At 43.2% G+C, this 22,218-nt stretch overlaps 1 protein-coding gene across 8 annotated transcripts in view; it reads right to left on the bottom strand.

The window, feature by feature from the left end:
* The window catches only part of GTSE1 (G2 and S-phase expressed 1), a 51,553-nt gene that overhangs the window by 2,670 nt on the left and 26,665 nt on the right, over positions 1 to 22,218 (bottom strand). For all 8 annotated transcript variants that reach the window (XM_030216973.1, XM_030216970.1, XM_030216974.1 and 5 more), the window contains 6 exons: positions 17,852 to 18,002; positions 14,939 to 15,316; positions 10,738 to 10,810; positions 9,147 to 9,398; positions 8,474 to 8,645; positions 2,791 to 2,922 (listed from right to left, as the gene is read on the bottom strand). In XM_030216973.1, the coding sequence (XP_030072833.1) occupies positions 2,791 to 2,922; positions 8,474 to 8,645; positions 9,147 to 9,398; positions 10,738 to 10,810; positions 14,939 to 15,316; positions 17,852 to 18,002 (1,158 nt within the window). The remainder of the gene's footprint in view (positions 1 to 2,790; positions 2,923 to 8,473; positions 8,646 to 9,146; positions 9,399 to 10,737; positions 10,811 to 14,938; positions 15,317 to 17,851; positions 18,003 to 22,218) is intronic.

Below are 22,218 nucleotides of genomic sequence, written 5' to 3'. Positions count from 1 at the left end.
ACAGAAAGTCTGGAGAAGCCATTGAAGACAAAGAACTCAGAGGAAAAGCATAAACAGGACATTTGCTTGTCAAAGGTATACCTGCCCCTCCCATCAGCTTTCAGACATGTGCAGAAAGGAAGGACTTGTAATGTGTATCTGCTCCAGAGACTGAGCAGGAAGCCTTTTCACATCAAAAGACCATTTGTCAGCAAGATCCAGACAGCAAGTCTTGTGATGTCATAAGACATGAGACCAAGATACCACAATGCTTTGCAAATGCCCAAGGGTCGTGTGGAAACCAGGACAAAGATCCACATGGCATATCCTCCTGCAGCTTGCAAGGTATAAAAGGACAAGCTGTTTCCCCAAGAAACTCTCTCTCTTCAAGACTCTCCCCTCCAGGAGATTCTCTCTTCAGCACCAATCCAGATGCCTTGCTCCTGATCTGCAGTCCACCTGCCTCATGGCTTTTCAATGGACCACAAAATGCTTTTGCAACAGACTGCTTTGTAAGTTATAACTTTTGATCTAGACCTGCTACTCTACTTTACCTTACTTAAGCACAGATTATCTGTAAAGATCTCTTAAAACCTACCTCTCGTGTGCAATTGTATATTAAATCAACCTTTTTGAAGCTAAAAATACGGCCTCTGTGTTCTGAGTATATGGTATCTTTTATATATACTTAATTTATTTAATTTATTGCAATTATCACCTTTGGTGATTGGAGAAATTAATATCCTAAAACTTATAAATACAGTACCTGCTCTTAAATTATAAACAGTAGCGAGTGCTCTAGAGCTCTTTCCCCCAAGATAAATCATTTCTTGTAACAGGAGAACTCAGACACGCTGCCGTCATCCACATCAGAGGAGAGTCCCCCGAGGGCGCTTAAGCATAGAGGCCTCATCACCCCGATCAGAGAGGTAGGCAGGGGCAGAGTTCTGCATAAGAAAGGCTTGATGCAGCAGCAAAATGAACTCCGGGGAGGAAACCCCCAGCCTGTGCATTTCTGCAGCCTGTGCCATGGCCCTAGAGGCGCCCTCCCATCTGCGCTCCTAGTAGCGGGGCAGAGGCGCGTTGCGCGTCCAAAATGGCGTCTGGCACGAAACTCCGAGAAGGAGCTGTGCGGGAAGAAGGGCGTTTTAATTTCGCCAACTTCTTACTGTCGCCCAATTCAAGGGCGACCAAGCTGTTAACGTCTCCCATCTCGAGGGCAGCCCAAGAAGCCGACCGAGCCGCGTGGCCGGTCACGACCGGGAGGGCGGCCAGCAGGAGATGGGTGCCTAAGGCGGGAAAGGCCGCCACGCCAGCGGAGAAACCGGAGAACTCTCCCGGTTCCGAAAGGGCGCCTCTACCTTCGATCCCCCCGCTTCCCCGCTAGGCGCGCGAACGCGTTACGGGGAGCGTCTTTTCGCACCCTTGCCATCCGAGGCCATAGCCACGTGGAGACCGTTCGGGGAACCCCCTGCCCGCTAGTAAAAGGTAAAAATTACCTGCTTCCTGCATCGACGATTTGTTCCAGTGAGCAGCTGCAAATGGACGTCCTTTTTGAACGTTTAAAAAAAAATTTTTTTTTTGTTTAACGGAGCCAGCAGGAGGGGGGAGAAAAGGAGGGACCTGGCACCATCAGGTTTGCACTTGCTCACAAAGAGCCCTCAACAAAACCTAAACAATTAGGCTTGGAGACCTAGCCAGAGCTGCTGCTGTGTGACCACACACCTACTGAGATAGAGAACATACTGGGGAATTTCCAGCAGCACATGATCACATATAGGGAGGCAAAAGATTGCTCTCTATCTCCACCTGCTGGTAGATGGACACAACCCACCAGTCTATGGATTGATCGGCTTGATGATAGGGAATGAGGTTTTCAGGATACCAATATGAATATGTATGAGAAGATTTGCATATAACATCTCATGCATATTCATTCTATCTTGAAAACCTGACTCAGGTGGGTCCCAGAACTAAGTGAAGAACCTGCTCTACCTTATGTAAATTTGCCTTGAGCTTGGATTTGGAAAACATGAATTTCAAATCTAAAATCCAAAGTCTGGTGCCCATATACCCCTGTTAGCTGCTAACATGTTGCTACGATTACAGTATTTGTAGTTATACCAGTAACCGTATAGTAAGTTTCAATAAATTCCTCATTGAGACCCCTCCCCACACCTCACCTGACCACTGGTTAAGAACCCCCGAGCTCCTGTACTGAGGATAGTGAGAAGATACTCGAGTCACACTTGTTTTAAAGTGAGATTATGGTTAGAGGTAGATATCACCAAGAATAATAATCCAATTGGAAATACTGGAGCCTTTACCAAAATACTTGGATTGTTTTTTGAAACCAAAATTCAAGCAAAGTTAAATTGTATGTACAATATATTTCTCATACATTAATGAGATCACTGATCAGGATTGGTTTGTGACAATTGATGTAACATTTCTGTGACATTTAGACCACAAGATAAAGGGAATATCAACTGCATAATCCTGCAAAATTTCAGCCTCGGGTGTGGACTAATTACATCTTTAAAATTTATTATTATTTTTTTTAATAAGTGATCACCTGCCCCTCTTTAGGAACTTGAAGTTTTTAGACTGTAGGACATGATCTTAGTCCCATTCTACTTGCCCTATAGTACACAACTTCAAAAAATTAAAGCTGCCCCTCAACTTTATACCCTCTTATTTATAATCCCATTTATGTAACTTACTGAGCTAAAAGGTACCAATAGTATCCCACAGGATAAAACATTTCATACACAGGTATCACCATTCTTTGATCATAGTCTACTGCCTTACCTGCCCTACAGTTGGCTTCCGTTGAGCATTTAAATGCACTTCAGGAGTGTTAGTGAAGTCAATGAGTGGCTTATTTTCTACTTCCGTAGTGAAAGCAGGCTTTTCATCAGCTACAAAGTCAATGAGCAATACCTGAAATTATATAATCAATGCAGTCAGTGTAGGCTGTTCTACTTCAGTCCAGTGTAAACATTAACGTGTTACTTAATACAAAATGACCGACTATAGGCATAGCCGATTAAAACAAACCGGGTAGTGAAGGTCAGCATGGAGGAAAGTCTAAAAACCACACACAGGACCTAGAGTCATATGATTAAGGCATAAACCAAGTTATAAACAGGGACGGTAGTACATGTCATTAAGACTAGAAGAGATTAAGAAAAGCAGACATGGGATGTTACCAACTGATGTGACGGAGTATTGCAATAAGTCCCAAGCTGGCACAAGATTGTTTAGCTATAACAAATGAGAAATAGCCAACGGTTTCTATGTATCTATTTTTTTTAATATTTTTACTATGCTGTGACCCAAATATACTGTGCTTAAATATTACTGAAGTGCATAATACTCAGGCGAGTCAACTGGAAAAGTAATATGTCTCTTTAAACATCGCACTTGCCCCCTCCCTCACCTCCTGTAGCTTGTATGCTGGATAAACGTTACTATAATTTAGAAACACTTAGCTGCAGGCAGGAACAGTACGATGTGATCACACTGTAGCCAGTTGTAGTTACCCCAGTGTTATTCTAGTACACAAGATTGTTTAGGCCAAGAAAATCAACTCTGGAGCCCTATAGGTTTCCCTCAATCTGGCTGGATCTAAATGCCACTCATTTAACAAAAGGAAGGAAGGGATTTGGGGCTGTATGAACATTTGCTAATTTACAAATCTGACTATTCTGGTCCAAGTTCTGATTCAGTGGAGCCTATAAAGAAATTATAAACACTAGCTCTTACAAGTCTTCAGATCTTGTAATGCAGGCATTCAGTGTGTACATGATATATTATATATCATGGCAAAAAGACCAGCATGGGCCATTTAATCTAGTAGGATGATTTAGAGTCGTTAACTGCCACACTGTGCAGGTTACTTCCTTCTACGCTTTTTTTTTTTGAAGTATGAAAGTCATTTATAGTCCATTTTGAGCAGAAATGCCCTATACTTGGTTCTCATTTTCTTGATGAATAGAGGTCTTGTGTTTATCCCATCACTGTTCCTTCTACCTCCATCAGGACAACATTCCAAGTATTCACCATCCTTTCTATGAAAAATCTCAATGTTGCTTCTATAATTTTCCACCTTTTAGTTAATGTCCTAAAGTTTTCTTCGGGGGGGGGGGGGGGGGGGGGGGTGGAGAAAAAAAAAAGGTCTGACATCAAGTTTCTGCTCTTGTCTTTTGGTACATATCCTATACCATTTTGGTCACTCATCTGAACTGCTTCAAGTCTCTCCTTGGTGATATACAGCCTCCAAAAACTAACACATTTCAAGCGAGATCACCAATGACCTGTACAGGGGGAGCAACCAACTCCTTCCTGCCATTTATGCCTCTCTATGCAGCCTAGCATCCTTTGGGCTTTAGCAACTTGCCTTGTCATAGTAACTGAGAATCTCAATATGATAAATGATTACTACCAAGGTCTCTCCTGGACCATGCACAATTGCCTCTTGCCCCCTATTGCATATAGGTCCTTATATTTGTGTTTTATTCCAGCACTTTATATAAAAGCACCTTTTAGTTACATAAGTACATAAGTAATGCCATACTGGGAAAAGACCAAAGGTCCATCGAGCCCAGCATCCTGTCCCCAACAGTGGCCAATCCAGGTCAACGGCACCTGGCAAGCTACCCAAACGTACAAACATTTTATACAACTTATGCCTGAAATTGTGGATTTTTCCCAAGTCCATTTAGTAGCGGTCTATGGATTTGTCCTATTGGAAACCATCCAACCCCTTTTTAAATTCTGCCAAGCTAACAGCCTTCACCACAAGTGCATAACTGCCAATATTAGATCATTCTTCTAATCTTTGTAGATCATTTCTAATGTCTGCTTTGTTACAAATCTGTCTAATCTGCAAAAACAGAATCTTTTCCTTCCAACCCTTCTGCAATGCTGCTCAAAGATATTGCACACATCAGTCCTAGGACTGATCAGAGATACTCTATTCATATTTCTTTCCTTTTGAGTGAATTTTATTTACCACACTTTGTCATCTGTCAGTTAATTAGGCTGGGTTCTAATTTCAGGTTTCTCATTTTATTCGCGAGTCTTTTGAGGAACTGTATCCAAATCTTTGATGAATCTAGTTAGCCTACATTCACAGCACATTTGAGGTTTAGTCTAGAACACCTTTGGATTACATTCTTAGGCCTGCATATTCCATGCCAGAGTGAAGATCCTTCATGACACTTCATCGGGGATAATCTCTAGATGGATGAATGTTTATACTGTGCCACGAGACTACTCAACTTTGAAAGATTCAGCGTCCTATCACCACCATATATATGTGGAGAGCAGTGCTCCATTTGCATTAAACAGTTACCTTTTCAGAACGCCTAAATAGTTTTAAATTCCCAAACGTTTCTGTGCTACAAGTTAGAGAATTTGAATATTCTTGTCAAAACTGCCCGTTATTGAAACGCACTCTGGAATGCACTGCCTGAAAGTCTTGTGTTAAGCGGAGCCTCTCTCTACTTCAGGAAGCAGGTGAAAGCTTGGCTTTTCAACTAGGCCTTTAATGGAAGAACTAACTTGCTAGTCTCACTCACACAAGGAGTGACTCGGGCTGCACATACTGCAGCAGGACATGTTTATCCACTCGTACCCTAGCTGAGATAACATTTAACCATCTCTGACCTCATGTGCAACTTTCTTCAAATCAGTCACCTTACTTTCTTACCCATCTACATGTTACAACTTTGCCTTGCCCTTCACTATCAATTATAATGTTCTATTATGTATTTTGTTGACATTGCAAATAGTACACCATGCCATACTCTATTATCTGAATATTTTTATTGCTGTAATTGTCTTATTCTTACTGTACAGCGCCTTGAGTAAATTCCTTCAAAAAGGTGGTAAATAAATCCTAATAACCTGCAAGCATATGGACAGCTTTTTCAGTTATCTAAAGAGCCTACATTCTAACTTTTGTACAATTAGATTTCCAAGAACACTGTTAGAATGATGCTCTGAAGCATTAGGCTTGATGAATCGTGCCTCCATTTTTAAAGTGCTAGGTCCCAAGTTATGGAATTAGCTGCCTTTGAGCTTACCTTTTAAGAACAAACTAAACATTTTTATTCCAACAGACTTTTGATAAGTAAGCTGTTTGCCTGTATTAGATGATTTATTGGGCTTTAATAACCACCTTTATGAACAGATTCACCCAAGGCAGTGTAAAGCATGTCCAATTTAACAAAACTTCGTTTTGTTACAGATATTAAATCAGTGTAGTGAATATATGAACTGTTTTATGTTAAATTGGTTTGTTTTGTATGTCATGTTATATTACACTGCCAAGTACTCTTGGATCATGCATTTACAAATAATATTTAAAAAAAAATAAAAATTAAGAATCCAACTTTTAGTTACTACCACACATTATTCAGTTTTAAACACAGCAAAAATGCTTTAACACAGAAGGAAAAAAAAATTAAACGAGTGCTGTGTGGGGGAGGGAAAGGAGGGTTTTCTAGGATTTACATGGCTCTCCTCACATACTGTAACCCTATTGTATATTATCTGTCAAAGTGGGAGGCAGCCTTGGGGGTGGCTTATGATTGTGAACAATGGGAACAAGTTTTCCACTCTTTGCTTCATGTGTCTACCTCCAACGCCTTGGTGGAAAATCGTTACAAAATACTCTACTGTTGGTATTACACTCCTCAACGTTTGGCTAAGATGTTCCACCAGGAATCAGCTTTGTGCTGGCGCCAGTGTGGGTTGGAGGGGGACATGTTCCATATTGGTGGACATGCCCCCATGCACAAACATTCTGGACCAGGGTTTTGAAGTAGTGTAACGAAAGTTAATTATAAAACTAAAAATGGAATATTGTGTTCTCCACTTCAAACCCCGAGTGAAGAAACACACTCACCACCTCGTTTCACAAATGTTTGTGGCCAGAAGGTTGATCCTGGCCGCGGCATGGAGGAGCCCCCACCTTCCAGGGCTTCGAGTGATTGTGCAGAAGCTTGATTACATTCATCTAATGTCTAAGTTGACAGCTTTGCGTACAGGACAGCTATTGAAATATCACAAGACTTGGGACCCATGTTTTGTGGACCGCGAATCCAGATCCTTCCTTGAGCATTCAATAGGGGGAGGGAATTTTTTTTTTGGGTGGGGGGGTTGGGGTTGTACTAGAGAACAATATTGAACTGTTGTGCTTGAATTGAGACCTTGTTTGTTGAAAGTTTGATTTATGATTGCTATAATACATGACTTGTCTCTGTTGCTATTAACATCCTATATAATAATTCTCACCTGGAACATTCTGAAGCTCACTCTGTGGGAGGGAAACACTGAAGGCTAGGCTGTCAGCAACACTCACTCTCACTCATGCACCACTCACTGTCACTCAGGACCCGCCCTCAGCCACACCCCTTCTGGACATAATTCTCAACACCAACGTTCTAAATGAAGCCTCAAAACCGGAACTGTGAGGCACCAGAGATATCCTGTTTGCCCATGCCTGGAAACCGAAAGTCAGAACTGTGACATCTCCCCCTGCCCCAAAACCTTGCACTTTTGCCTGTAGTCATAATCGAACAAGAGGCAGAGAACAGCAGCACAAGAATTTCTAGAGGAAAAAAAAAAGGTTTTGTTTGCCTACTACAAAGAGAAGTTTTCAGCTCTTCGTTCGCCAACACACAGCACAGGAAAAGAGTCTCAGCAATCTGCTCACACACACACAAAAAAAAAACCAACAGCTGAGCAGACTGACGTCCTCTCGAGCACTAAAAACTTCCTCTTTGCAACACATTGACAATTTTGCCTGCAGTCGTAATCGAACAAGATGCAGAGAAGAGGAGCAAAAGAATTTCTACAGAAAAAAAAAAAAAAAGTTTTGTTTGCCTACTACAAAGGGAACGTTTCAGCTCTTCGTTTGCCAACACACAGCAGAGGAAAAGAGTCTCAGCAATCAGCTCACAGAAACAAGAAAACTGACACCGTCAACACTCGGACAACGTACAAAGCAAAACGGCAAAGGGACCTTTTCTTTCACATTCATACATTTGCTTTTCCTGTATGTGCCACATTGCAGCTGCAGGACATCGGCATACATTCACATCTGGGGCTGGGTTTTACTTTTTTTTTTAGGAGACAGGGCCAAAACGACCCTGGGAGGGAGGGAGGGGGCCTGACCCTGGAACTTGGAGGGGGGCGTGCACACGGACCCTGCAACTGGGAGGGAGGGGTAGAGGGCAGACCCTGGAACTGGCAGGGAGGGGGCCGGGCCACTCTCATTCTCACACTAACACTCTCTCTGTCACACACATTCACTATCACACACTCTGTTAAACACACACACTCCGAGGAAATCCTTGCTAGCGCTGTTTCATTTCTGTCAGAAACAGGCCTTTTTCACTAGTTTTTCAATAAAAGAAAAACATAAAAAACGGAGTGCTGTGTGCACCAGTCAAGAGAAGGGAGAGAAAGAAAGATATCTGACCTCATCTGATTGACTTGCTGTTGCTGCTTCTTGGATTTTGTCCTTGGTGACTTTTGCTTCTGGAGAGAAGTCCAGAATAAAAGGTTCCAGAAGTGGAGGTGAAGTTTCTCCATCAGAAGACAATGCTGGATTAGAGGCAACCTGTGACTTGGTTTCTTGAATCTGTGCAGAACTAAGAGGTGAGAATAAAACAGACAATGGTTCATAAAGATGAGCATTAAAAAATATGCATCATGGTCAAGTTGCAATATTTAGAAAAGCTAAAATGTCTATACAGAGAAAACCCATGACTCAGTTCAATTTTGAGAAGTATTTCCCAAGCAAACTTAAAAATCTGTCGCGTGAAAATTTAGTTTTATTGACTATTTCCATAACATAAACAAAATATAAATAAGCCATATGATATGGTGTTACAAACACATCGTTCTGATGTCCCCCTCCCCCGATGAAGCCCTAAAGAGTTAAGAATTAGCATAGAGATCAGTAAAGTCTCAGATCTACTGATTGTGAAATCTCAATATAATGTTCCCATAATTCAAATATTATTAACAGCTGGATATCAAGGAGCGAAAAATATTTTCAATACCTGCTTGTTAAGCTTTGTCAAAAGTTGGAATGAGGTGCTATAAGTATTTGTAAGAAACCTAATCAATATTGTATAAATAATACTTACCCAACCACCAGTTTTTTGGTGGACATACTAGAGGTTTGGCAAGGCAGTGCAAGTTGTGGCGATGACCAGCACTCTATTGGCAGACGTTTTGGAGTCGCTGTTGGAATTCCAGATACTCGTCGACTCACAGGTGTAGGCAAGGCAGATGCTCGTCTGGCACTTGACTTCACCAATACAGATTTAACATTTAGACCTGGGGTCTGTGTTTCTCCGTGTGTAGGTTGTCTGATGGGAGTACTGGCAACAATACCACTAAAAAGATAAGTCAGTGTATGATAGCATATCCAAGAAACTGTTTCTATAGATTACTACCTTATTAACATCTCAATTTATAGATTTGATAGTACCATCCATGGCATTTTCAATAAAAATGAATTTCAAAACGTTAATTGTGGTAGAACTACAAGAGCACATGATCACTAGAAGGCAGTGAAAACCCATTTCTTTCCCTGCTCACTCCAAGTTTTGACTGCTCTTATGATCAAAGCCACAGTTTCATGTACTTCACATATCTAAATTTGATATTTTACTAAGGAATATGTTTCCCACCATAAACAGGCAGATTTGTTGTTTTCTCCACAGGATTCAAAGATCAAACTACTTAAAATACCACCTACCACTTAAGATGGAATTTATTAATTTCTGGCTCTCTCCAACATTAAGTACACTTACAAAAGCTCAAAGTCTCCTTTACTAGATTTTGAAAGCATTACCTAAGAGCCATTTTTACTTTTTTTTTTTTTTTTTTAAGTGTCACCATACAAATTCCCTGGAAAATCTGTTCCATGGCCCGCTACAATTCTGAGGTAAAGCAGGGCCATGAGAAAGTCGACATTTTACGTAGAAAGAAACAAAATTAAAGAACTTGACATGGCCTGTGTTTTGGCAAAGTGAACTTTGTGATACAAGCATGGAGCTACAGGCAGCAGTTATTTACACTACTGCAGTGTATCCGTTTTGGAATGCCTTTGTGGCTGAATCATACAGGAAGTAATCTTTGAGACCATATGACCCCCAACATAAGCACTTTGACAACACACGGGTCGTGTTGGGTCCTTTGATGAACTTCGCCTCTCAGTTCCATCTGTGGCCCACTTCACTTCTGTTGTGTCCTGCTTAACTTACAGCCAGTGGTTAATGCCAACAATACAAGACTGGCAGAATGAGAGAAATAAACAGCAGTTCAGTAAGTCTCTCTCCACCCCCCACCCCTGAACTGTTGCTACCTATTTAGATTTAAATTTTTAAGTTTTGTAAAACTAATTATGTTTAGTCTAAAACTTCAGTTAGAGCAAGGAGTAAACTCTCTTTGAAGGATAAAAATATGATAGCTTTCCTATAAGTAGTTCACTCAAATTGAGTCCATGCTTGGCACAGGCATCCCAACATCATTTTTTATATTATAGGTTTTTTTTTTTTTTAGAGCTCTGTTCAATTTAAAAATATTGCACATCCGCACCGTCCTTAGGCAAGTCTGCCCAAGAAATTAAAACATAAAACTCAAAGACATCAATTGACTAGATAGAGCACATAGAATTCATGTCTTTAGCATATTGAAAAAACCTCTTTTCTACTGTATGGTAAATATTACCTGACACGTGAACTGCAAGAGAACCTCCTGTTTGGCTGCATTACCTTTGGCACAACATTTTCAGGTGAAGGAGCTGAGCGAAGAGAAGAAACTTGTTTTAACCATTGCCACAATTCTTATTTTGCTCTTCCAAAGCTAATTTATCAACCCCATGATTCACCAGTAATGCTGTGCACCATACCAAGACCAGGATTCAAGCTCCAGACTAGCTTCTGCACATTAAGCATCCGGGGGGGGGGGGGGGGGGGGGGAGAAGAAAAAGAAAGAAAGAGAGAGAGAAAGAGAGAGAGAGAGAAAGAGAAAGAAAGAGAGAGATGGGACTTGATATACCGCCTTTCTGAGGTTTTTGCAACTACATTCAAAGCGGTTTACATATATTCATGTACTTATTTTGTACCAGGGGCAATGGAGAAAGGAGGAGGTCATCCAGGCATCAGTGAGAACACTTATAGGATACAATAGCCAAGATTGAAGAAGCAACAGTTTGTGGTCCTTGGCCAAAGACCTGTTGCTACGATGGACAGAGTTGGGAGGGAACTAGCAAATAAGGAAAACAATCCCAGTAAAGGGTTATGGCACTGTAGCTCAAGAAGCTGGTTACAATGGAGATCTCTTAAGGAGACGGACTATCAAGACTCATTTTAAGCAGTTAATATGCCTGCCCAATCACGAATCACTAAAGCTCTATGACAAAAAAAAAAAAAAATACAGCTTCCTACATGTTCTGCATATCCACCCCTGGTTTATCTTTTAAGTATTGAACATGCCAGAACGTACATCACTCTAAGTGACAGAATTGTGTGTTAAAGAATTAGCACAGTAGGTTGTTAAATAAACACACAGGTGGAGAACAATGAGCTTCTATTTTATTTTAAACGACAACTGAAATGAGTAATCTAAATGCATTTTTTTTTTCAATACAGAAAAAGAAAAAAAAAAAAAAAAAAAAAAAAGGCCAAGTCCCCACTCTAGCCAACAAGAGACCCAGGCTAAGGTGAACAGATGAAGATAGCGCTTCCCTGCAACAGCTACAATTTAGTTTGTACCTGGTCCAATTCTTTTATTCAGTATGCAAAATATCTCCGACAATGGTCAAGGAAGGAGGGAGGGTAGGGAAGCTCATCTTGATCTACTTCTTCTATTTTAGGTTTTAAAATTCTTAACTTGTTTTGTAAAACAAGCCACACAACTCCATTCATGTTTTTTTGAATAAGATTTAACAGTATTTTGATGCCAGAGGAAAAAAAAAAATCTAGTCCTCCCTAAGTTCTTACCTCAACAATGTACAGACAAAAGCTGAGAAACTTTGGAAGCTGCATTTCTAATGAATTCCTGCTCAGATCTAAAGCAACAGGGAATAGCAAGTGAAAGTGATGTTTTAGTCCTGAAGAATCAAATTATGTTTTTTTGTTCCTTCTCCAGTTTACTTATAGCGGCAGGTTGTAACAGACTATGGCCCGATACACAAAACTGAGTTTAGCAATGTGCAATTCGGACTGGTTCCAGCTGGTTTAATGAGCCCAGTATTCAGCAAGAAATGCACAAAGGGCTCTGTGTGCTTTTTACCACTTGTGGTACCAGAAAACAGGAATCACACGGAAAACATATTTTTTAAAAATGTGCATTCCGAGAGATGCACAGTCGTTTCCCAAGCTATGTATAAACAAGGAAATTTTTACGGGAGGTCAGGAGCTGGTCGAGCATGGTGGCCTCTAGGCAGAGCATAGGAATAGTATGTAGAGGGCAGGGGGAGACATGAAATGTGCTGAATCCACTGGCTCCACAACACTTTAAGTAGCTTGAAATTCTTATGATTGTAAAAATTGTAAAAAGCAGAGGAAAACAATTATTCCTCACACTGGTTTGTTTTTGCTCAGGGAAATTGAGGAGTTTGTTTTCTGGAGTTTTCTTTTTTTTTTTTTGGGGGGGGGGGGGGGGGTGCATAAAGCTACATGCAGCTTTCATATACACACATTGCAAGCTTTTGTGTGTCTATGAATGTGTGCAGCAAGATGCTGTCGATCAGGTCTCCCGTTCTGCGCCAGCTCCTGGCACTCCTCCACCACCACTATCTCTTCGGACTTCTGCATCCCCTCCACGTGGAGTCGATGGTGGCAGATGCAGCCTCCAGCCACATGCAGGATGTTTTGCTGAGGTTCGCCATCTCGCTAAACCCCTCCCACCCATAGGGTATGTAAAGAGAACTCATGTGTTTTGTTTGGGGGGGGGGGGGGGAGGGGGGAATGAGGAGGAGGATTTCTGAGCTTCGCGAGGCATCAACACTTGCTGAGTTGCTGCTCCATGCATGTGCTAGGCACTCTCAATTGAGCTCCCCAATGAAAATCTGAGACGCTCATTGGCATGCTATTTTGACCTTGGTAACTTTTACAGAAGACCTCAAGGCACACGGTTGTTTCCGGGGACATTTGTGCATCAGCTCCCCAGTTTATTTATACAGAAATACCCTTAAATGGCAAGAATGGGAACCAAGCACTGAACTCTGCAGCTCAGAATTGTAGTGGGGAGGGGTAGGTAATATAGTAGATGACAGAAGATAAAGACCGGTACGGTCCATCCAGACAAGATAACTCTGCCCAGCACTAGCTTTGCTTCCCAATTACCGCTGCTGCCACCCAATCTCTGCTAATCTTCTGTGGATCCATTCCTTCTGAACAGGATTCCTTTGTGTTTATCCCATGCGGTTTTTAATTCCGTTACAGTTTTCATCTGCCATCTCCCGCAGGAGGGCATTCCAAGTATCTACCACCTTCTCTGTGAAAAAATACTTCCTGACATTTTTCCTGAGTCTGCCCCCCTTCAATCTCAATGCATGTCCTCTAATTCTACCGCCTTCCCGTCTCCAGAAAAGGTTTGTGGATTAATACCTTTAAAATATTTGAATGCCTGTATCATAACACCCTTGTTTTTCCTTTCCTCTAGAGTACACATGTTAAGGTCAGTCTCCTCATACATCTTGTAACAAACCCCATTTTTGTAGCTTTTCTTTGCACCCCTTCAAGTGTTTACATCTTTAGCAAGATACGGCCTCCAAAACTGAACACAATTACTCCAGGTGGGGCCTCACCAATGACTTGTACAGGAGCATCAACACCTCCTTTCTTCTACTGGTTACACCTTTCTCTATACAGCCTAGCATCCTTCTGGCTACAGCTACCGCCTTGTCACACTATTTTGCTGCCTTCAGATCCTCAGATAGGGATATCACTCCACTCTTCTTGTCTGTGTATATCAGACTCTTACCGCCTAACACATACTTCTCCTTACGTGCATAAATTTTACACTTCTTTGCATTGAATTTTAATTGCCAAACAATTCTTGTGCAGTGTACATAGAGGTGTTGATGTCACCTCTTGGAGAGGTATCTGGGTGACGGATTAAGTGCTTGTCTTCTATATAGAGGAAGTCCGGAAAAGGCCTTCTGATTGAAGTCAGTACCTGAACATGCTTAGAACCGATATGACAGTCCAAAAGAGAGCAGTTAAAGATGAAGTAAAACGGGTGAGGGAGGGAAACAGCATGTCTTGCATATGGGTGTTGTACAAATAACTGAAGTGGAAGAAACTGAAGTCGAAATAGGCCAACTTCAGTCATTCTGCTGTCCTTTAATGTTTCTATAGACCTTATAGATCCAACCCACAGAAAATCCCTTGATGGGGAATGTTCATGGTCATATGTCACTCACCCCAGGGAACAGCCTTGGCCCTCAATGCAACGGGATGCCAAACACTGGTGGTCTGACTGGGAGATACATTTTCAGATATAGACGTAAGAAGGCTTGGTGCCATTAGAACACTGCTTTTAAAGTTTGAGGAAAACATTTTTTATTCCTTGCACAAGGTCATTTGTATTAAAACACAGGTATGTGTGTATACTACTGTTACTCATTATGGTTAGGCTCCAAATTCCTAGCAGTTTTGGACCAGTTTGCTGTGTGTCTGTGTGTCTGTGTGTGTGTGTGTGTGTGTGTGTGGTAACCCCCCCCCCCCCCTTTTTTTACATTTATGTTGTGTTCAGGAAATTTGTTCCCCCCACCAACACACCTCCATGTGCTCACAGCAACACTGGATAGAACCACTCTGCACTCATACCTACACAACACCCCCCCCCCCCCCCCCCCCCCCCCCCCCCCTTTACTTACAGCATGTACTGAAAATGTACAGAATTCCCTAACACTGCTTACCTCCAGCTTGCTTGGGAGCCTTCAGCTGGCCATTAGGTGTAGGTACAACTGAAGCTTTAGGCTTTGAGGATGCATTTTCTTTACCAAAACTTTCAGGTTTACTGTGTGTGGACAATCGTTGCAGACCAGGTAATGAACTCTGCCTGTGAAGTTTATCAACTGGAGTCTGTGTTTGCAGTAAGGACCTTGAAGCAGGTTTGATGGCTTTCACGGCATTTGACAAATGGGAGGTTTTATGTGGTTTTACCAGTTGATTGGACTTGGAGCAATCCAACTGTACAGATGATCTGACATTATGTCTGACCGTGCCAAGTCTGCTTGTGTTTGATGGCAGTTTGCAGCTGATGACTGAAGTATTTAAAGCACTGTTCGGTTTAGCTGGGAAGGAAAGCACAGTGACAGACCAACATTCAATTGTTTCTTTCCAATAAGTCATTATGCAAATTGGATTTACTAATTATCTCCTGTAGACAAACTGAGAAAAAAATCCTTTAAAGATTTAAGAGCAGTCAAAATGCTAAACAATTAGAGCAAACAATGTAAAGGATTACCCTCTAAGTAAGTTTTCTCAGCAAGTAAGATACAGCTGGTTAGTGGCACACAGAATACACCCCCCCCCCCAAAAAAAAAAAAAACTATTCCCCATGGTCTAAGAACAGGGGAGTGATCTTGCAGTCTTATAGGTAGTGTTTCAGACTTCATGGATCTTCATTTTGCAATCTGCAAAGTCCAAGTAGTAATTTCTTCAATAAGCCAGCACCCTGCAGCTCAGAGCTCCCCTTGGACTCTATTGCAAAAGAGCCACACACCCCATTTACTGTATGGTTCACTATTACCGTACTCCTGGGAAAACCTGCAAATATTAAGTTTTGCCTCCAAGTGTGGGAGTATACAGAATTCTTATTTTATGATAAATTCTCCCAGGAATATAAATTGTCTATACCCCTAACTGGAGATTCTTCATCTTTTGGCTCTGGGTTTCTTACCAAACCTCAGCTCCACTATCACAGCTTTATACAGGAGATAGGATGGCAAATGTGTTGTCAGTCTTCCCATATGCCTACACCTGGCCAAGTGTTAAGTCAGTACTGTTTTTGTACTCTAAGGTGTCACCGTCTTTCAGCAAATGATGTTTTTATGTACTCTGTTCAATCACGGCAATGGTGCTACATGCCAGCAGATCTCATTCTCTCTTCCTTGCCCAGTCGAGAGAACAGGTCTAAAGCACCTATGTTCTAAACTAAGGTGAGACTAGAGGCCTCTTTCTAACCTCCCATCCCACAATTTTGCTAGGAAACCACAGTTTAGCATTAAAAAGTTGAAACCCTAACCCCCAAGGGTGAAAGAGACGTCATGTACCAATCGAAAGAGAGGGGAGGGATGGGAGTGCCTTCCTTCACACATTACTTACAAGCAGCCCACCTTAGAGTGATAGCTACATGGCTTCAGGATACAGGGAAGGCCTGGTCAAGGGTGGAGCAAAAATGGATGGGACCTTTTCTGCTGCGAGCTATCCCCTGGTTGTCGCGGGAAGATTTAGGAGAAATAATCAAAGGAAGCCCGCCTATGATGCGCTGGCCTCTATTGACATGGAGTAAGATAAGGGGATACTTTTTCCCGGGGTGAGTATACTATAGGCATATGTTCCTTCGCTTTGCTCCCCAGTTCAGACCAGGCAAGCAGGATATAGCTTTCCAGCGATGGGAGGAGATGGGGCTCTATGAATTAGGCCAAATGTGGGAAACGGACAAGACGGTGCCATTCCAGGAGTTGTGCCAGGAGCACGGCCTCTCTCCCCTGCAAGCTTTTCAGTACTATCAAGTGAAGGACTTTATAGCTCGTAGAGCACAGGACGGGTTAAAGCTACCGGAAACTAAATTGGAGGCGGGGCTAATGAAGGGAGGAGGAAGGGGTAGCATCTCAAGAATATATAGGGCACTACTTCTACATGCTAACCCAGTGGAGCGATACTTATCAAGATGGGAGAAGGCCATGGGGGAAACCTATACAAAGCCTCAGTGGAAAGTGGCACTTAGATCTCTGCTAGCAGTCTCGGTGTCCAGTGCCTTAATTGAAAACGGTCATAAAATATTATATAGCTGGTACTATACTCCCCATCGCTTGGTTAAAATGTTTAAAACAGGGTCAGCTCTGTGTTGGAGGCAATGTGGGGTAGTGGGGGATATGACTCATGTGTGGTGGGCATGCAAGCATGCGCAGGAGTACTGGGGGGGAGATACTGAAGTTTCTGGGTGAAGTTACAGGAGCGAACTATCCGATGAGAATGGACTACTGCTTACTCCACTTTAGACCTGCAGGAATTCCTAATTCCATACACCGCTTTGCCGCACAACTATTCGTGGCCGCCAAATTGGTGCTGGCTGCGGCATGGAAGCAACCCACACTTCCAGAACTGCGGTCTGTGTTGCGGAAACTAGACTATATTCATCTGATGTCGAAGTTGACAGCTTTACGCACTGGCCGTATTCCGCAGTACCATAAAACGTGGAATCCCTATGAACAGCTGCTGAAGTTTTTTCAGAGATTCTAAAAATGTATAATTTTCAAAGCTCTGGAAGAAAACAGTTTAAATTCCCTATATTTTAGGGAGGTAAAGGAAAATCAATATCCAAACACCAGTTCCTAAAAGCTAGAACATTTATATACAGGGCTCCTATTGTTAAGATACACAGGATTTAGGCGTTTCTTTTCCAGCTAATTAGTGGTTCTGCAAAGTTAAAAAAAATCCATGCTACGAGTACTATTGCTTGGTTTCTTTTCTGGAAAAGTGATACATGTGTCAGTCCAGAAAAGGCACAAAACCAAGAGCAGAATACAGGGAAGGGCAAGTACTACAAGGGGTGTTCTGTGTTTCATTTAAGGTCTAAAATCAAATCTTATTTATATACTCACCATTTCCTTCTACTGGAGAGACAGACAGACTGGAATTCATACTTGAGTTTATACTACAGAAAGAGGATGAGGAAGATGAAGATGAGGTGGTGGTGTTCTTCCTTGTTGGACCATTAGCAGATGGTGGCTTCAGCTGCGTATTTAACCCGAGCTACAGAAAAATATCAATGTTTACATAAAAAAGTGTTTTAAGTACAGATTCTTCTCTACTGCTTGAATTTTTAACTTCATTGGATTGAGAAACACCTACAGGTAATAGTAGTGCACATAGTTGGAGTCCAGCGTGTGCAAGCAGATTACTTGAGCATTTTTTTTTCTCAACATGCTCTTTATATTAATGGAATCTGGTGCTGCACAGTGCCTCTTAATAGGGCAAAGCTCGTATAATATTACATCTCCATCTCTTGGCTAAGGGGCATAACCCATGAGTTTTTTTTGCATTGGTCTGGACTTGAAAGAAAATTAGAAGATGAGACCAATTTTAGTTTCCTCTTTCTTGCTGTTGTCATCGCTGATCTAATCTTGTGGGGTAGGTGAATTGTGCAGTTGTCAGAATACTTTAAAGACATGTTTGTTCATCTCATTGGTTGAAAAGAACCACCTGCATTATAGTACCAGGTGTGAGGTAACTTCGCAACAAGTGCTTGAATGAGCTAGGAGTCTTAGCTCAAGAAAAACCTTGCCCCCTTGAGTACTGAACAAAGCCCCCAGATATTCTATTTCTGGGAGGGCTTCAATCTGCTCTTTGAGATTGATTATCCAACCTAGGGAATGCACAAATTTGTACTACCTAAGCTGTAGCCCACCGAGTCTTCTGGCTTTGCTCTGATGAGCCAGTCATCCAGATTTAGGTGGACCTGAACCCCTTCTTTACAGTAGAGCTGCCACCATTATTGTTATCACTTTGGAGGTAGCCTGTGGTGCCACAGTTATCCAAAAAGCAGCGCATGGAACCAAGTCAACCTAGAACAGCGAGTCTCAAAATCTAAGGTTCAGATAAACTTATTTTGGAGGTCCGAAGAGGAAGTGAAAAATCACAGAGGGGGATGGCTGCTTGAGTCAGGAGCTCTGGTCGAGTCACAGAATTCCTATCTCCTCCTTGCTTAAATAGCACTATTGCGGTGAATATCTGCAGAGGCAAAGGCAGCAAGCAGCTCTGGGACGACAAAAAAAACTCATGGCGGAGATGCACAGCAGGCAGGGAAAGTAGGAGAGAAGCTGGCAGTCCATGGGCCACATGGCTCCAGTGTGCAACCTGACCGTGCGGCTACACTGCTGGCAGCATCTCCGTCAGAATCGGCAACTAGCGAAATGGCTGAAATTGCTTCCGACAAAACACAAATTAAGGAAGCGGTGCAAGAGATCAAGTTGGACCTAGCCAGTATGGGCTATCGCACTGACCAAGTGGAGGAACGGATAGAAGTGTGTGAAAACAATGCGACCGAGGTGCAACGAACCATGGTGGAAATTTGGGAAGAACATCAGACTTCTTTATAAATGGAAGATTTAGAGAACCGCACCCGGCACAATAATGATTTATCTGCTATTGTGCAGGGAATGGCCTGGAGGTGGAACTGTTTCTAGATCTGGCTGCAGTTATCCTGGCTAAAAGGAGATCTTTTTGGGAGGTGACCCAGGTGTTGGTGCAAGCAAAGCTAAGGTATTCTGCTTGGGCTGCTGGTGGTGTGCCAAAGTTTACATCAATATCCATGGCATGGGATGCCTTACAAAAAGTGGGACTGTCAAAGCTGGTTGTAGACTGGCACTGGGAGGAGAGTCATCAGCGGCTGAATAGATACCAGTGCCATGGCGTTGGGCATCGACAGAATTGTGTGCGGAGAGAAGCAGACCAGAACCAAATGGATGTTCCCCAGGGCCAGCCTTGAAAATTGAACATTTGTTCTATTATCTGTGTGCCTCTGCTGATAATTTAACGCGTGTGGTGGGAAAGGAATTACATAGCATTTTTATTATGTCTGTGGAGAATGGGAGAGGTATGCCTGTGGGTAGAATGAGTGTGAAATCATGAGGAAAGAACTCTAGTTTTACTTCCTCATGAGGAGTAGTAGAAGATGGTGGTGGTTGATTGGGAGTTTCATGTATTGTTAAAGGTGGGGAGGAAGAAGGAAAAAAAAACACCATGGGGAAATCAGAAGTGAAAACTGAGACTAATGTTAAGGGCCTTAATTCACCTACAAAACAGTTTGCTTTATCGGGAATTGAGGCACCTGAAGAGAGATATTTGTTTTGTCCAGGAGACTCATCTCCAGCGAGAACATGAGAGGTTGATGACATCTACAAGTACCCTATGAGTATCTGGACTGCTAATTTACGAGGACCAAGGAAGGGAGGAGTGGGTACACTATTGTCAAGGGCTTTGGGAGTATATATCAAGCAGATTAAAAGGGATGCCACAGATAGGGTATGATACATACCTGTAGCAGTTGTTCTCCGAGGACAGCAGGCTGATTGTTCTCACGACTGGGTTGACGTCCGCGGCAGCCCCCACCAACCGGAAGAAGCTTCGCGGGACGGTCGGCACGCAGGCCACGCCCACCGCGCATGCGCGGCCGCCTTCCCGCCCGTGCGCGACCGCTCCCGCCAGTTGAATGACAAGTAATAAAATATGAAACACAACTCCAAAGGGGAGGAGGGAGGGTAGGTGAGAACAATCAGCCTGCTGTCCTCGGAGAACAACTGCTACAGGTATGTATCATACCCTTTCTCCGAGGACAAGCAGGCTGCTTGTTCTCACGACTGGGGTATCCCTAGCTCTCAGGCTCACTCAAAACAATAACCCAGGTCAATTGAACCTCGCAACGGCGAGGGTACAACAGAAATTGACCTACGAAGAACAACTAACTGAGAGTGCAGCCTGACCAGAATAAATTCGGGTCCTGGAGGGTGGAGTTGGATTTACACCCCAAACAGATTCTGCAACACCGACTGCCCGAACCGACTGTCGCGTCGGGTATCCTGCTGGAGGCAGTAATGAGATGTGAATGTGTGGACAGATGACCACGTCGCAGCCTTGCAGATCTCTTCAATAGTGGCTGACTTCAAGTGGGCCACCGACGCTGCCATGGCTCTGACACTATGAGCCGTGACATGACCCTCAAGAGCCAGCCCAGCCTGGGCGTAAGTGAAGGAAATGCAATCTGCTAGCCAATTGGAGATGGTGCGTTTCCCGACAGCGACCCCTAGCCTGTTAGGGTCGAAAGAAATAAACAATTGGGCGGACTGTCTGTTGGGCTGTGTCCGCTCCAAGTAGAAGGCCAATGCTCTCTTGCAGTCCAATGTGTGCAACTGACGTTCAGCAGGGCGGGTATGCGGCCTGGGGAAGAATGTTGGCAAGACAATTGACTGGTTAAGATGGAACTCCGACACCACCTTCGGCAGGAACTTCGGGTGAGTGCGGAGCACTACTCTGTTGTGATGAAATTTTGTATATGGAGCATGAGCTACTAGGGCTTGAAGCTCACTGACCCTACGAGCTGAAGTAACTGCCACCAAGAAAATGACCTTCCAGGTCAAGTACTTCAGATGGCAGGTATTCAGTGGCTCAAAAGGAGGTTTCATCAGCTGGGTGAGGACGACGTTGAGATCCCATGACACAGTAGGAGGCTTGATAGGGGGCTTTGACAAAAGCAAGCCTCTCATGAATCGAACGACTAAAGGCTCTCCAGAGATGGCTTTACCTTCCACACGATAATGGTAAGCACTAATCGCACTAAGGTGATTCCTTACTGAGTTGGTCTTGAGGCCAGACTCTGATAAGTGCAGAAGGTATTCAAGCAGGTTCTGTGCAGGGCAAGAACGAGGTTCTAGGGCCTTGCTCTCACACCAAAAGACAAACCTCCTCCACTTGAAAAAGTAACTCTTTTTAGTGGAATCCTTCCTAGAGGCAAGCAAGACCCGGGAGACACCCTCAGACAGACCCAACGCAGCGAAGTCTACGCCCTCAACATCCAGGCCGTGAGAGCCAGGGATTGAAGGTTGGGGTGCAGCAACGCTCCGTCGTTCTGCGAAATGAGAGTCGGAAAACACTCCAATCTCCACGGTTCTTCGGAGGACAACTCCAGAAGAAGAGGGAACCAGATCTGACGGGGCCAAAAGGGCGCTATCAGAATCATGGTGCCGCGGTCTTGCTTGAGCTTCAGTAAGGTCTTCCCCACCAAAGGTATGGGAGGATAAGCATACAGGAGGCCGGTCCCCCAATGAAGGAGAAAGGCATCTGACGCTAGCCTGCCGTGTGTCTGAAGTCTGGAACAGAACAGAGGCAGCTTGTGGTTGGTCTGAGAGGCGAAAAGATCCACCGAGGGGGTGCCCCACTCTCGGAAGATCTTGCGTACCACTCTGGAATGGAG

Source organism: Microcaecilia unicolor, chromosome 10 (genome assembly GCF_901765095.1).
Source record: "Microcaecilia unicolor chromosome 10, aMicUni1.1, whole genome shotgun sequence".
In the NCBI taxonomy this organism is placed as follows: domain Eukaryota; kingdom Metazoa; phylum Chordata; class Amphibia; order Gymnophiona; family Siphonopidae; genus Microcaecilia; species Microcaecilia unicolor.
Note: the sequence above shows the minus strand (reverse complement) of the source record. Positions and strands in the feature narration are given on the sequence as shown.